This window comes from Aegilops tauschii, chromosome 7 (genome assembly GCF_002575655.3).
Source record: "Aegilops tauschii subsp. strangulata cultivar AL8/78 chromosome 7, Aet v6.0, whole genome shotgun sequence".
Lineage (NCBI taxonomy): Eukaryota > Viridiplantae > Streptophyta > Magnoliopsida > Poales > Poaceae > Aegilops > Aegilops tauschii.
The window spans coordinates 642934673-642951871 of NC_053041.3; the positions used below are offsets into that span (position 1 = coordinate 642934673).

The following is a 17199-nucleotide window of genomic DNA, read 5'->3' on the forward strand; positions in this document are numbered from 1 at the left end:
AGAAACACTAATTAGGTTGTTGGTCTAACTCATACCTCCAGACAAACTACTCAAGGATCATTTGACTTACCTAAAGATAACACAACAGTTGCATTTTGTATGTAGAATTGCACATTGTATACCTTTTAACTTTATTGTCTACAACAGATAAGTAATTTTCTGTGAAACAATGATGATTGAATGATGCAAGGAGTGAATACCTGATATGTGAAACAATGATAATTGAATGATCCAAGGAGTGAATACCTGATATTGTAACTTAGGTAATCCTCCATATCACAAGTAAGTTTCAATCTAAAAGAGACCGGAAAGAAACTTAATTGCTAAGTGAAACATCATTGGATATTATTGGACACTGGAAATAAAACTTACAACATATAATAAAAGATGATCTTTGAAAAAAATCCCAGGCATCTCAGTTCTCACGTGAAATTCTAGTGCAACACTGCCACGATAATAATTTCTCTCATTTAAAATGTTGATCTCTCCAACAATGGTGATGCTTTGTTGCACAACGTGATAAAAAAATTAGCTAGGGGTGAAGATTCCATACCAGAGTAACACTTATAACCTTGGCTTCAGTTAACTGAATATCTCCAATTGGTGTGGAGCATGAGAACTCCCATCTTCACTTATAACCTTGAATAAAGAATGAAAAACAAAGGTTGTTTTAAAGCTTACATAATATCTATGGGGATGCATTTTCCTCTTTGACATTCCATCTTATCAGGCATGAAAAATCGGCACTCGAAACAGTGACACAACACAACGAAAAAAGAAATTACGATGCAAAAACTGAACAAACATGCGGACTCAGAGTCTGGTGTAACACTAGCGCAGCAGGCCCCGCACATGCGGTGGACGTCAGCAGGGCACGGCGCCACGGCCAGCAGCAGCAGCAGAGCATGGCCGGCAGCATCAGCGCACGGTCACCACGGCAAGCCACGGCCACGTGCATGTGCACGGACCAACAGCAGCACAAAACGGCCAGCAGTAGCAACAGAAGCAGCAGCAGGGAATGCCCACCTCGCCGCCGGCGCCCACGCAAGTCGCCCACCTTGTCACAGCATCTGCGCCGCCGCCCACCGCGCCGCGGCACCAGTGAAAAAACTGATTTTAGATCAAATGCACTGTATCGAATAGAACAACAAAAATTGATGGAGAAAACCCTTATAGTTGCATGATGAACCTCGGAGGAACGACACGAATACGAATTTGTTCCTCCTACTCCTCATAAACCTCAAACAGAGAGCAAGCGACGGATCTGTTCAACCTCCTTAGAGATCTCAAAAAACTGAAAGCAATCAGGCAACAGAATCTCTCTCAAAATTTTGTGTGAATATTTAGGGGAGAGAGAGAGAGAGAGAGAGAGAGAGAGAGAGAGAGAGAGAGAAGAAGAAGAAGAAGAAGAATCAACATGAGGAAGAAGAGAAGATTGAAGATGAAGGGGCAACCGGAGAAAATGTTTGTTCCTGTGAGGAGATAAAAGCGGTGAGGTCAATCAATTCGTGGGAGCAAGGAGTAATTAAAAGATGGGAATGGGGTGACCACCACAAGAAAATTAAATGTTTCTTTGGAGGTGGAGCGACACAGGAGGGCTGCTGGCCTTCGATGGCTGTAGAAAAGCTGACCTTTTTCCAAAGGGTGCGAGGCTGGGCTTTGATCGGCTATCTGGTGTGTAAGACTAGCCACAATGGATAATAATATAGACTAGTAACATGCCCATGTTAGTCTATGTTACTATCTATATAGTGAGGAGTAACATATGTGTGATAACATGCAACATTTTATTTATTAGGCTATAGACACATCTTGCCTTGATATATGTGATGTTACTCATACTACTAGTAACTAGCTATGTTACTACTTTCTTCTCTTTCTTCATTTATTGCTTGCCACATCATCTACTTTATCTAGATATGTGTGATGTTACTACCTATGTTACTTTCACTGTGGGTAGTCTAAACGAAAGCTCTGATTGGAGGGAGCTGCAGACATGGCACATGTGCTGAGGTGGGATGGCTGCATGTCAAGAGAATTAGAATAGTGGGGATCAACTATTTAGGTATTATAGATTCCTGTGCAACGGCAACTGAAGCTATCGTTACCACCCGCAGGCAAAAGCTTCAGTATCAGGCTCAGGCCAAGCGGATGGATGTTTTCGCAGTACCAGGTCTGAAAACCCATGAACAATTGTGTGGTTGTAAAGTACTCTCTCCGTCTCATGATATAATTATGAGCATTTTTTTTACACTACAGTAGTGCTCTCTGCATGGAACCATGATCATGTGAGACTCGGTGTTAACCTTCTTTCTTCTACTTCCTCACGGCCACCGCGGCCGGCCCCTTCTCCATGGCCAATGCTCCAAGCTCCCGTGTTCTTCGGCCTGACTTCGACGCAGGGTTGCTTTCGATAGCTGACTGCTGCGACCTCACGTGGATTACGTGGGGGACTTCAACATCGGTCGGTGAACAACTACCGGTTTGGCTCTGCAATCCTGGCCACGTTCAACCTTGTCGTCGACGAGCTCCTCTTCAACTCATTTTTGCGCTCGACGGGATGTACGGCAACACGCACCACCTCGTACCATGGGGCTGTTTGGTTGCCACCCTGAGCAACATGCCTGAAAATTTTGCATGCCTGAGAGTAGCCTGATTTTGTTGGTGAAATTGCATGCTCAGGCACACCTCATATTGAAGACCATGTTTGGTTGCCACCCCGATTATACTCAGGTAGGAGAAGATGCATTTACATGTAGCTCAGGCCAGCAATTTTCTAGGCCTATGTTAGGCAGCATTCACAGGCAAGATTTTCAGGCTAGATTCTCAGTACACCGACCAAACACAGCTCCGGAAGGTCACAGGGAGAGGCTCGGGTCAGGCATTTGGGCTCAGGGTGGCAACCAAACAGCCCCATATGTCCCTACCTTCTTGGCTGCGGGCTAAGACCGTCTCCCGCCCGCGCGCTATTTTTTGTTATTTGCGGCATTTTTTTTACTGTAGCCAATTCTTTTTCTTCATGCCAGTTGGTGCGTGTCTCTCCACCAGTGAGTCTTGTAGTCAAACTCCCTTCTGCCTTTACACCCTAGGACTAATGTCTGTCTCACCCGAGAAAATCTTTGCATGCCTTCGTTAACTTTTGGGAGGCCTACACCGCGTAGAAACTGTCTACCCGAGACTGTCCCTTGGCCCGCAGGTCTGACACAAGGTTGGAATCCGATCTCTTTCAGAGTGGTATCTCACTGATGGCTCCAACCCCCCTAAGGGCCCAAAGTTGCAAGAAAAGACCAAAGCCAATCCCAAGAATAGTAAAGCTTCATAGGGTCTTCACAGACATGTATTTTTCACCGAGACTCTCCCCGAGATAGTGCCCAGATCATTACGCCTTTCGTGCAGGTCGGAACTTATCTGACAACGAATTTCACTACCTTAGGACCATTATAGTTATGGCCACCGGCTTCCCTGTCATCAGTTCACCAACTTCCTTGGTCTTCCGGCACTAGGCAGGCGTCAACCCCCATACGTTGGTCTTGCGACTTAGAGGAGACCTGTGCTTTTGGTAAACATTCGCCCGTGCCTGGTCACTGCGGCCCCCTTTTGTGAGGGGGCACCCCTTCTCCCGAAGTTACGGGACTGTTTTGTCGAGTTCATTCGAGACAGTTATCTCATGCCCCTAGGTATTCTCTACCTACCCACTTGTGTCGGTTTCGGGTATTGGTACCCCTTTGTTGAAAGTCGTTTCAGCTTTTCCTGAGAGTATGGTATCAGTTACATACTTCAGCACCATAGCACCTGGTATGAGCCTCTTGGAGAAGCAATCGTTAGTCCACGGGGCACATACTTCAGCGTTGCAGCGCTTCGTACTCGGACCCTGGCTCAAGGTACCTTGTGTCCTTAAATCTATGAACCTCTTTCGGCTAACCTAGCCTCCTCCATCCCTCCGTACCAGCAAGGGGTAATACCAAAATATTGACCTATTATCCATCGACTACGCCTCTCGACCTGATCTTAGACCATGACTCACTCTCCATGGACGAACCTTGCGGAAGAAACCTTGCGTTTTCGGGGCATTGGATTCTCACCAATACTTCCGTCACTCAAGCCGACATTCTCTTTCGCTTCGTCGGCCCCCGCTTTCGCGGTTGCTTCCCTCTAGGCGGAATGATCCCCTACAGATGCATTTTGACATCCCACGGCTTCGACAAATCACGTAGCCCCATTCATCTTCAGCGCAAGGGCGCTCGATCAGTGAGCTATTACGCACTCTTTAAAGGGTGGCTGCTTTTAGGCAAACCTCCCCCCCCCCCACACACACACCTCCTTTATCACTGAGCGGTTATTTAGGGGCCTTAACTGGTGATCCGGGTTGTTTCCCTCTTGGCGATCAAGCTTATCCCCCATCGTCTCACTAGCTAACCTTGACCCCTGTTGTTTTTGGTTCATATCTGATATTCAGGGTTCTCCTTGATTTGGTACTGCTCCCTCAGCCCGCGCTGAAATAGTGCTTTACCCCTAGATGTGTAGTCAGCTGTTGCGCCTCAACCCATTTTGGGGAGAACCAGCTAGCTCTGGGTCGAGTGGCATTTCACCTCTAACCGCAACTCATCCCCTGATTCTTCAACATCAGTCGGTTCGGACCTCTGCTTGGTTTCATCCAAGCTTCATCCTAGTCATGGATATATTACCCATCTTCGGGTCCATAAGCAGTGACGATCTCCCTATTAAGACTAGCTTTCGCTGCGGCTCTGGTGCGTTCTACTCCCTTAACCAAGCCACTGCCTGATTAGTCCCTTTTGTGATCCGGTAAAGGAGCAGAAAGGATCCTCATCTTTTGTTCCCAGAGTTTACCCTGAGTTATCGAACCCATGAGAGGAAGGCACCTTGAAGTCAGAGGTTTCTACCAAGTTTTTGCGAGAGAATTAATTCTAGTTTTTGTCCAGATCGAAACCAAGTTGACACTAGAAACACTTATAATAAAAATAGGCATGGGTATGAGGACTTATTCTTACAACCATATATCTGCGAACAAGATCATTATGATATTAATTTGTTCCCTGGAAGTCACCCCTCGAGATATTCTTGCTAGAATTTGAAGTGGGGGATGTGTTCAAATTACGTCTTGACCAGCACGGGTCCTGTATTAAGAGTCGGCTGTCCAACTAAAGGCCCTATCCATCGCGCGGTGCTGCCCCGGTAATTAAGATAGTAATAATCGGACAAAAGCATTAAGCGTTTAATGAATACACCTCTTGTATCCCGAGATATAGGATCTGTGTTACCATACTAAACCTTTTGTCACTGGTGTTACCGTACTAAACCTTTCGGTGATATCGCTATCATAGTATCTGCTAAGTTCATCGGGTGGAGATAAGTGGACTTGAACCACTGACATCCGCCACAGGGCAAACCACCACCTCTCAGCCTGTCAACCGTTGAGTTTTGGGGAAAATGCAAAAAATAAGATAAAAATTACAAAAGATCAAAAAAAAAGTTTGTGAATTCGAAATAGTATAAGTATGTGAAAATTTCACTAAATTTTCTAAATCTATGTGAACTTTTCTTCCAAATTTAATGAATTTTTATAAAACCATGTGATTTTTTTCAAAAATCGATATACTATTTTCAGATCCAGTTTTTTTCAAAATAGTATTTTTTTTAGAATAAATTTTTTTAAAAGTTCATCGATTTCAAAAAAATCAAAAGAATTGAAATACAGTTTGCAATTTTAAAAAGTTCATGAAGTTTGGAACAAAATACCCAGAGATTTCAAAAAAACAAATATGAAAAAATCATGAATTTGATTAAAGCGAAAAATGGAAAATGGAAACTGAAACTGAAACCCAAAAAGAAGAAAAACAATAAAATGAGAAAATGGCAAATTCCCATGACGGGGAAAACCAGAAGAACAAACGGGCCAGAAAACCGTCAGTACATTCATTGCAAAGGTTCCCCAAAAACCGGTGAAAAAAAACCTACATGGGCCGGCCAATGCACGAACAATTTTAAAATTTCATTAATGTTTTTCTAAATCCTTGAAACCTATTAAAAATAATACTGAGAAAAAATGGGCTAATAGTTTTCTACAATTACATGAAAAATGTTATTGTATTTTTACTCAAATAAACTAATACTTACAAACAGAGAAAAATAAACAACAAAAAATAATAGTTGAAAAAAACATTAAGTGTGTATGCTATGTCATTGCAGGCGCACGCCCTCTGACCATTTACCGGCTAAACATGTGACACTAGTGTTGCGATTGCAAGGAGCTAGATGTGCTAGTCACGTGGAAAATCTGGAAGGAGCGGAACACTAGAATCTTTCGCAACACGGCTTCAACGACCACCATTGTTGTTGCCAAGATTAAAGAAGAGGCCTATCTTTGGGCATTGGCGGTAGCGAAACACCAATGTGAATTTATGTTGCGAGAGTAGTCTTTTATTTTAGCCGCCTTGTGGCTCCTGTCTAATTCTCCTTAACTAGTCGTCAACCCGTGCATTCGCACGGGCTAGCATTAGAAAAAACATGATAGTGAATCTTATTGATCGACATTTGTTGTATGAATAACTATAATACTTTGATAGAAAAAAATCAGAAAACCTTGGCGATGCTCAAGTAAGATACGGATTATCAAGTATGCACATTGATGTAATGACTATCATGATGGATAAGTCTTTTAGATGGAAGGGATATGGCATCTTCTCCAAACTTGTAAGCACATAAAACATAAGAACGGAATGTTGTAAAGGATGTTACAATCGAATCTGAGGTGCAATATATCGGTTTCACTAATCTTTTGAAGTACTTAGAATGACAAAACTTTCCAATATTCAGAAGTAAAGTATCGGCATATAGAAATAATTAGAACATTTCATTGGCTGAACCAAACCTTGCTCTTCACAGCCGGTTACACTCTAATAGAGGAAAACTTGTGTTATTGTGATCTCCCGATATAACTATGGACCATCATACAATACGACAATGATTCAACGCTAGGATCGCCCGTGTTGCCATGTTGATGTGACATCAGCACGTAGATCATATGCATGATACACGATAGGTTTTCTACAGCGGATCAATATTTTATGCAAATCCTATCCATTGATCTTCTTGATATAGAGATCCTTGAACAACATTGAGGAAGCACATTTAGGGCAACAGAAGAAAATAATCATGCGGTTTCACCCATTTCCGCTTAAATGAGTACATCTCATGACTCTTCTTGTGATCCTGACAGCAAAATACGAACATTTTTTGGATAATAAAGAAAGTCAGTGAATGGAAATATATTTCTCTCGAATAGACAGTTCAGTTATTGTTTTGAGACCATTTCACCGAGTCATGTGATCATTCTGCATTTGATGTCTGTAATTTTACCCCTTATCTGAAAGTACGTACCTGCATATAAGAAAATCACAACCATGGCAAACAAAACATGGATACAACTGACTATGTGCAAAAATACGTGTGCATATTAAGATCCTTCAACTAAGTATTGTGAACACACTAATAAGTAATTTTGTAATAATGCATTCAGCAGTATCTGTTGTACTCACAGTAATACATGTGCTTCCATCGTTGAATAACAGTACTACCAATGGTTATCCTGTTCAAAAACTGAAAATAGATTTGTTCTCAGATCCATCATTGAATAAAATTCTTTGGTTAATGCAGGGGCAAAAAAGTAAATTTTTTTGTAACTTGCACTGTTTTTAATGGTACCAAACATTTTGTTTTGGATTACACAAAAAGTAATATAATGTAGAACATTTTCCGAAAATGTCAAGTACATTTTCTTGAAATGCGTAAAAAAAAATGTCACTTACTGTTTTTTTAATGGTGCAAACATTTTCTAAGAGTTGAGCAAACTTTGTTTATTGAACAATTTTAAATGTGCGATTAACACTTTTAACAAATTAACCTAGTTATATTTCCATAATACAAGTATTAGTATTTTTAACACATGTGTGACGTTCACGTCTACTTGCTCCCACCATTGGACTTATAAATATTCCTACAAGAACTCATGTATAATCTAGTACGTGATGGCAACTCCCTCTTCTTAATGTGCATGCGCTACAAACTCATAATTAATTAATCATTGATGATTTTCCATACACAATCTTAGCCAGCCGTCACTAAACTTGTTCTTCGTGAACATACATCTCCAGGTTTTTAGAGATGCCGGCCGTCAATGGCTAGTGGAGGACCCATCGAACGAGTGGTCAGAGCCTTGAACCGAGGCTCATCTGGCTTTATCCGGCGTCGTCAACCTTTAGCTGTTAATGGCTCCCGGCTGAGCCAGGACGTCTCAACAGGGCTGACTTAGGCGCGAGAAAACAATCAACGAACTACTCCTTCGTATACGCGAGAGAGGCGGAGCAAAGCAATCGAACGGAAGGCCGTTGGCTCTGACGAACGAGCATTGTGGAGTTTTTTCTTCTATTATTAGCCGGAACAAATTCATTCCATTACTGAACTGAACTCGCTTGTTGTAGAGCGAAGCGAACATGAGTTGGATATACAATTACGTTCCATCTCTTCTTTGTCCTCTTGTCCTCAAACACGCGCGCATCGCGTCCATTATTAAATGCAACTGACAGATTATTAAACCAACTACGATTAAACGGCTGGTTTCCATCATCCTTCTGGATGCCCTCGATCAATCCATAAGACAATCTCATCCAGTCTTTGTGCGCAGGTACTAAAAGCTCGCTACTACCTGGAGGGGCGGCTTGAGGACACGGTATTCTCAGGCAACGCATCGGTAACATGGCAGGCGATCATGCATGGTTTGGAACTCCTAAAAAAGGGGTTGATTTGGCGTGTTGGGAGCGGTTGTCAAATTCGAATTTGGCGTGATAAGTGGCTGCCTAGGGAGCCATCAGGCGAGCTTATTACTCCTCAGGGTACATGCAGGCTGAGGAGGGTGTCGGACCTGCTGGATGGACATGGAGCTTGGCGTTTGGATATTCTCCGACAGTATTTCCTCCCCATCGACATCGACGTCATCACCAACATCAGGACATCTCCACGAGCCCCTGAGGATGTTCTCGCATGGGCACCAAAGAAATCTGGTGTCTTCTCCGTCCGGTCGGCGTACCGCTTTGCCATGGATGAGCACGAGCGTCCATCGGCGAGCGCATCAAGCAGGGCACCGGATGGTCATTGCGCCATCTGGAAGACTATATGGGGGTGCCCTGCTCCTCCAAAGGTATGAGTTTTTGCTTGGCGGTTGGTCTCCAACTCGTTAGCTACATGGGCAAATAAATTTTCGCAACAGTTGGAAACTAATGACATGTGCCCTCTCTGTGGGACGGAACACGAGGATGGATTCCATGCAATGTGCAGGTGCCCACGTGCGGTGAGCCTTTGGAGGGCAATGGCCAAGGACTGGATGATCCTGGACATCGCCGCAGTTCAAAACACGGGGCCTGAGTGGCTCTTTGACGTCCTCCACCCGCTTTCTGATACATCACGCATGGTGGTACTGATGACACTATGGCAGTCCTGGCATGTCCGTAATGAAATCACGCATGACAAAGCTCCGCCACCGACGGATGTATCCCGCAGGTTCTTGCATGGGTATATATCCTCCCTTTTGTGCATTTAGCATCACCCACATGCAGATATGGTCAAAGGAAAGATGGTCTTGGGTGACATGATGGGTCACGTATCAGCCAAGGCCAGCCTGGGCGTGCGTGACATGCACAAGGTGGAGCAGCCGTTGGAGCGCCGGGAACCACCACCTACTGGCTGGCTTAAATTAAACGTAGATGTTGCTTTCGCGAGCAAAAAATGAATGGAGGTGCTGGGATGGTGCTTCGTGACACGACCGGTCAAATTATTTTCTCTTCATGTCGTCACTTGTTCAAATGCAATAACGCGCTGGAGGCGGAACTGCAAGCTTGTCGTGAGGGAGTTGCACTCGCGTTGGAATGGAGCTCTTTACCGTTTATTCTGAAAACGGACAGCACTGAAGCGGCGATGATGCTTAACCAAAAAAATATTAATAGGTCCCCGAATGCTTGCCTAGTGCATGAGATAAAAGAGCTACTGGATTCTGATAGAGAGGTTGTAGTTAGAGCGGTTAGGCGCTCAAGAAATAGGGTTAGTCATGAGCTTGCTAGGATTGGGAGAGTTGATGTTAAAACCGCAGTCTGGTTGAGGTCCGGCCCAAATGGGGTTGTAGAACTATGTGAGATGGATCATTCTGATCCAGGTTGATTAATGAAAAACCCCTTTCCCCCGCAAAAAAAAACTTCTTGTTCTCCTTAATTAATGAAAATGTCGAGTCTTTTGCCTTGTTTCAAAAAAAAAACAATCTGTTCGAAGAAGGACCTATCCTTCTCTTGATTACATAGTTTTGACGCCACCGTCTTGGAGTCAGTTTCCCGCATGAGCTTCTGGATACCCACCATCTCGTTTGCTGGCGACAAGTTTCATCGGCGCCACAACCCACAAGAGACGGCGAGGCATTCCTTCCCCTGCAGGCAGGGAAGGCACGGAAGGTGGATGCTACTACTAGGATGCATGATGAGCGGTCGTTTTCTTCTGGTTTCCTAGAGCTATCGATCCAACAACCGCATTAATTCATTCACATGGCATCAAATTGAACGCTTGATCGGTTAGTGTTCTGGAATTCATGGCTCAATTGTAACGCGCATGAAGAATTGGTGGCTCTCCTTCCTTGCACGGGACTGAGACTTGGACCGAGATTTAGGAACCCCGTTGGCCCGTTCTTGATTAGCACCATGAAAGCCATGTCCGATGGTTCATCCCGCCCTCCCAGATGGTACACTAACTAACTGGTCACGATAATTGTTCATCTTATCAGGAAACTTTTGTTTGCTCGGCTTTACTTGGTAGCCAGGCTTCCACGAATCTTCCCATTCCCATCGTGAAGAAAAGGCCGTCCACACGCATACACACCACGCTCCTCACTAGAGCCTCGCTTTGCTCACGACCATTACTCCTCCATCAAACAAACACCACCAGGCAACAACCATGGCACTTGTGTAGCGGCCAGAAGAGAGGAAGATGGTGGGCTTGGGCGTGGGCGTCGGGACAGGGGCGTTGGGCTCCGTCATCGGCAAGCTCGCCACCTTGCTCGGCGACGAGTACACGATGCTCAAGAGGGTACGCAAGGACATTGCCTTCCTCGAGCGTGAGCTCCGCAGGATGCAGATCCTGGTGGACACACTAGCGGACATGGAAGAGCTCGACGAGCTGGCCAAGGACTGGAAGGGCACCATGCGCGACCTCAGTTACGACATGGAGGAGTGCATCGACCGCTTCATGCTCCGTCTCGGGAACGGCGACGCCAAGCCCAGGTTCAGGAAGAAGACAGTGCGCCAGCTCAAGACGCTCTTTGAGCGCCATGGAATCGGCACCCAGATCAAGGAGCTCAAGGCCCGCGTCGAGGAGGAGAACCAACGGCGGCAGAGGCTAAACCTCGACAAGTATATTGTAAGTCCAACAAGGGCTGTGGCAATAGATCCCCGGTTAGCTGCGTTCCACGGAGTCACCAAGGGCTTGGTGGCCATAGACGGCCGCAGGGACCAGGTTATCTCTTGGTTGACAGAGGAGAGCGAGGAGCCCAAGGTGGTGGCTATTGTTGGAGGTGGAGGGCTAGGAAAGACCACCCTAGCCATGGAGACCTATCGCAAGATTGGAGGAAACTACCAGTGTCGAGCTTCGGTGTCGGTGTCACGCACTCCTGATCTCGAGAAGCTCTTGAAAGATGTCTTGTCTCAAATCGATGAAGCTGCATTTAGTAAGTGCCAGGCGGAGAGGTGGGAGAAAGACCAACTAGTCCGTCAGATCCGGCGGATCTTGACAGGAAAGAGGTATAATTTCTTCATCCATACATGTGACTAACATTTGATGATATGTTTATTTTTCCCGGACACAACCAGTTATCCTTTTGAAAAATAAATGTATAGATGTAGTGAGCTTAACTAATAGTGTAACATTGCATGTAGGTACTTCCTTGTTATTGATGATGTATGGAAAGTACAAGACTGGGAATTTATCAAAGCAGCTTTTCCTGATAATTATAATGGTAGCAGAATAATTGCTACTACACGCATTGCCAATGTAGCCAAGTCATGTTGTTCTAACTCATGTGGTCGGCTCTATCAAATGCTACCTTTGAATGATGGTGATTCCCGAATATTGTTCTTTAAGAGAATTTTTGACTCAGAAAGCTCCTTCCCTCCTCAACTAGAAAAGGTTTCAGCTAGGATCTTAAAAAAATGTGGTGGTCTGCCATTGGCTATAATTACCATTGCGAGTTTGCTAGCCAATAAACCTCAAAACGCAGATGAATGGGAGAGACTCCAAGATTCCATTGGTGCAGGTCTTTCATATGAGAGTGATGATGGTGGAAAGGGTATGGCACATATATTGTTACTTAGTTATTGGGATCTCCCACACCACTTGAAGACTTGTTTGTTGTACTTATGTATATATCCAGAGGACGCGGAAATCTCGTGTGAAGAACTGAAATGGAAATGGATAGCCGAAGGGTTTATTACTTCAAAACAGGGAAATTTGTATCAAGAAGCAGAGAGTTGTTTTAATGAACTTGTCAACAGAAGCATGATCCAGATAGTTGATGTTGACAGTTTTGAAGAGAAATATTGTCAGGTTCATGATATGGTGCGTGACCTTATAATTTCTCGGTCAACTGAAGAGAATTTTGCCACTGTTTTGAATGGTGTGTGCAATTCATTGCCAACCAAGATGCGTCGACTCTCCCTGCAATCTAGTGGGCTTGAACAGAAAGGGGCAATCCAAGCCATCATAAGAAGTAAGTTACATGTTCGCTCATTTAATGTGTTTGAAGAAACAAAGGATATACCACCACTTGTGGACTTCCTATCCTTGCGTGTGTTTGATATATACAGGGATTATTCATCGTGGGAAAACAAGCATATAAGAAATATAGGAAGTTTCTACCAACTGAGGTATTTGAGGATGAGCGGACTAGGAATCACAGAGCTTCCTGCAGATATTGGAAAGCTACAGAACTTAGAGACACTTGATTTGCGGGGAAGTCGTATTAGAAGACTGCCATCAACAATAGCCCAGCTACAGAAACTGGTACGCCTATTGATTGACAACGATGACTTTGTGTTTTCTGCTGATATGTTTGGGAACATGCGAGCCCTGGAGGAAGTGTCAGATATCTATAAAGTTGACAACCCTGAAATTTTTTTGGAAGAGTTTGGACATCTAACAAAATTGAGAAAGATTTCGATGAGTAGGTTATGGGGGTGGTGGCGTGTGAATTTTGGGAATGTTAAATGCTATCGAGAAGCACTGGGGTCGTCTCTAAACAAGTTGGGTAAATACAGCCTTCAGTATCTTCATACTAACGGAGATATGGGAAACATTATATTCAGGGATCCATGTTGCACCTTTCCACACCTCCAAGATCTTAAACTGGTGCATGACATGGAAAGGATTCCCAAGGGAATGGCCTCCCTAACCAATACCGTGAAATTGGAGATAGCAGTCACACAATTTGATGAAGAAGGTCTCCACATTCTCATGGGTATGCCTTCTCTGGCCTATCTCCAGCTAACGGTAGGGTTTCGTGGCACCATGAGTCCCATGACTGTTAGTAGTAACGGATTCAAGCTCCTAGAGGTGTTCCACTTCCACTGTAACATATCATACGGAGAAGTGGGGATAGAATTTGCAGCAGGTGCTATGACAGCACTCCGGCGGCTCCATCTTTCCTGGCGCGCAAGGCTAGTTAGGTTGAGGTCTAGTGATGATGTTGGCATGGGCATCCAGCATCTTTCAAGCCTTATGCAACTCCAGGTCGAAACTTGGTGTGTTGGTGCAACTCTAGAGGAGGTGGAGGCCCTAGAGGGTCCCGTTGAAAAAGCAGTCACCTTGCATCCCAACCGTCAGACTCTTCAACTCCATCTCCATAGAAAAGATGAACATCTTATGTTCAAGGACGAGGAGGAAAGGAAGAGGGGAAGGCCCGCTGGTTTCTTCATTCCTTTGGCCATGTTGGAGGAGAATGCGCTAGAGGTATACATCTTGGTCCGTTGGTTTCTTCATTCCATTGCACTACATCGTGTGATTTACGGATTTTCCCCTTTTTTTCCTCCACGACAGCAAGAAGATCAAGTGATCTGAGCTACACGTTTGTTTCTCCGACTCCGTGCTCTGCCATTTACCACGGCTCTACAACTTATCTCCAGAATACTGATAGTGGACACCTTATACTAGGATATTTAAAATATCATCCGATTCACTGATTTATCTTACAATTTATTGCTTATCGATGGGTGGCTCCTAAGATTATACCTTATCTTTGCTATTTACCATTTGGACCAATTTATCACCGTGACAAGCGATTAATCAGGAATCTAGAAATTAATTAGGCCGGGCCCCCATAGCGACCAGACCTCAAATGGCCTGTGCTGCTGTGCACCAGTGTCATCCCTGGATCAGTAATGCTGACACGCACAGTACAAATGGAGGATTTATAACAGAGTAGCAATCACACACTTATTACATCGAATATCTCCGAAGAGATTAAGTATGATAAACATGGCTTAAGGCCATCTAATAACGATAACAGCGGAAGACTTGGAAGATAAGTGAGTCCATCACTCCAGCGGCATCACTGAGTATAAGACCACGACCTAAGGCACCTTACTCGTCGTCTGAAAAGTCTGCAACATGAAACGTTGCAGCCCGAAAACGGGTCAGCACATAAAATCTGCTGGCAAAGTAACACATAGAGAGCAATGAACAATAATAATGCTATACTATATGCATATACGGCTGGTGGAAAGCTCTATGGTTACAGTTTTGCGAAAAGCCAATTTTATCCTACTTCAAAGGAATAAATTTTATTTAACTATCATGGTGGTTGTGAAACATTGAGATGGTTGACAGCATCTCAATCCCAATTAAGTATCATCATTTAACCCAACAAAATTAATTATAAGTAACATGGTGATGAGATTCAAATGATAATCCAAGTACTAGATACTCAAGTTGTCCATAACCGGGGACACAGCTAATCATGATTAGTTTGTACACTCTGCAGAGGTTTGCGCACTTTTCCCCACAAGACTCGATCGCCTCCGCTTGATTCTCGCACTGCATGATGTTTGAGAAACGGATGACCGAGACACAGTCTTTCAGAAACAATCACTCTTTACTCTGGGTGGACCGGTACACCTACTTTCCCCTACATCTGCTAGCCCACCTCTTCAAGAGATCTTATAACCTACTCAACTATGCTAGAGCCCATAATAGCTTGTGGCTGCACACGGAAGTTTCTAGCATGAATAATCTTATGATCCCTTTGAGCCTGGGTGGCGGACCTTATACATACAGACAACACTGGGTTCTTCAGGTGCCTCAATCCACCCAGATGTGAGTTTTAGTTGCCACCTTAAGTTGAACCATTAATAAACATCTCACATCTGTCGTGAATATCACTCAAACCCAAATCCACGTCTACGAGCATAGCATGGCAATAATAAAAGCAACGTAGAAGTAACTCCCAAGGGTTTGATAGATAAAACAGGTAATAGGTACTACCTCAACTACTTCCCAATACCCACAATTTAATTAGATCCTAATCATGCAAGTGTTTGAGGAAAACAGATCTAATGCAATAAAAACTGGGTATGGAAGGTATATGATCAAAGTGTTACTTGCCTTGCTGATGATCCGCGAAACCTAGCGATTCGAAGTAACAAGCGGCACACTCCGGGTACTCTATCGCAAACAAACAAGCATACAATCAGTACTCATCTAATGCACAGGTAAAACTCGAATGAAAGATCCAACCAGAAAGTTCAACTTAAGAACTTCGGTTTGCAAACAGAATCAACTCGAAAGAAGCAACGAAAGTCAAACGGCGAAAGAAAGAAACTTCGTTTGCTAATCTGGATCTAGGTCAAATTTTACTGTAGCAAAAACTTGTTTGAGTAGGTTAAACGGAAAGAGAATTTCGAGACGAAACTCTAGGCGTTTGAATCGCCTGATTCCGATAAACGAGCGAGAAGTTAAACAGAATCGAAGATTCGATCAGAAATCAAATCTGAGATAATCGCAGAAAAATCCGACGAAAAAGAAAAAAATAGACGAACGGTTAAAGAACGGACGTTCGTTAACAGAGAAAAACCGATGAACGCGTTCGTTAAAACGAACGGTTCGGTGAACGCTCGCAAAATAATAAAACCAAAAAAAACCGATCTAGGGTTTTTTTTTAAGAAAACCGGCAACGGCGAGGTGCGGCTACCTCGGGGACGGGCTCCGGCGAGGCTGCGGGGCTCGGGCGGCTCGGGGCGAGGGGCGGGGCTCCGGCGGCGACTCCGGCGAGCGGCGGCGGCGGCGCGGATCCGTGCGGGCGGCGGCGGCGGCTTGCGGTGAGGGAGAGGGGGGGCGGCGGCGGTATAAATAGGGGGGGTGGAGGTGACTTGGGGGATGGGGTGGCCGGCGGGTGCCGTGCGGGAGCCGGACTCGGCCATGGCAGCGGCGGCGTCTCGTGTGCGAGGAGGAGAGGGGCGCTGGGCCGGCGGCCTGGCTGGGCTGCGGCCCGGTCGGGCGCGAGCAGTTTTTTTTTAAATAAGTTCCGCGGAAAACAATTCGTAGAAAAATAAATAAAAATCAGAAAAATATGAAATAAATTTTCCCCGTCTAGTTAGAAAATCTAGAATAGGGTGAAAAAATTTTAAATCAAAATAAATATTTTGAAAACATGCAATATTTTTACTGCAATAAAAATTGCAAATAAAATCAATAAATGATTTTTACCTTTTCCTCCAGTATTTCAATTGTTTTGGAGAAGTCATGTTTTCTCCTCTCGTTTATTTTTAGAATGAAATATTTTTCCGGAGAGAAAATAAATAAAAACCAAAATCCTCGTCTTATTATTTGATGAAAATCAAATATGAAAATTCGAGAAAATCCCCAACTCTCTCCGAGGGTCCTTGAGTTGCTTAGGATTTATCGAGGATTTGTCAAAATGCAATAAAACATGATATGCAATGATGATCTATGTATAACATACCAAATTGAAAATTTGGGATGTTACAGCCCCTATGGTCAGAAACCTCAAAACATGGCCTTCCCTTCAGTGGCCTCCCCCACAACACACTTCATCCCCCATTCAACTGGACATGTGTTGTAGTGTTGTCCTATTTTATTTGT

At 44.2% G+C, this 17199-nt stretch overlaps 1 protein-coding gene across 3 annotated transcripts; it reads left to right on the forward strand.

Moving 5' to 3' along the window:
* The first annotated feature begins 10645 nt into the window (after nt 1-10645).
* Nucleotides 10646-14346, forward strand: LOC109766616 (disease resistance protein Pik-2). Of its 3 annotated transcripts, XM_073505567.1 has the most exons (4): nt 10924-11849; nt 11985-12394; nt 12479-14052; nt 14140-14309. In XM_073505567.1, the coding sequence occupies exons 1-4, from the start codon at nt 11041-11043 to the stop codon at nt 14158-14160; spliced, it is 2814 nt and encodes a 937-aa protein (XP_073361668.1). In that variant the 5' UTR covers nt 10924-11040; the 3' UTR covers nt 14161-14309. The 3 variants fall into 3 exon arrangements, with proteins under 3 accessions (XP_020180974.1, XP_073361667.1, XP_073361668.1); XM_020325385.4 differs by having other exon boundaries at nt 10646-11849; nt 11985-14052; XM_073505566.1 differs by having other exon boundaries at nt 10851-11849; nt 11985-14052; nt 14162-14346.
* Nucleotides 14347-17199: the final 2853 nt, after the last annotated feature.

Excerpts from the sequence above, each read along its gene's own strand:
- LOC109766616 (XM_073505566.1), top strand. The coding sequence starts at position 11,041 with ATGGTGGGCTTGGGCGTGGGCGTCGGGACAGGGGCGTTGGGCTCCGTC. Across the intron at positions 11,850-11,984 it reads CGGATCTTGACAGGAAAGAG|GTACTTCCTTGTTATTGATG; the intron begins GTATAATTTCTT and ends CATTGCATGTAG. Across the intron at positions 14,053-14,161 it reads TGGAGGAGAATGCGCTAGAG|CTACACGTTTGTTTCTCCGA; the intron begins GTATACATCTTG and ends AAGTGATCTGAG.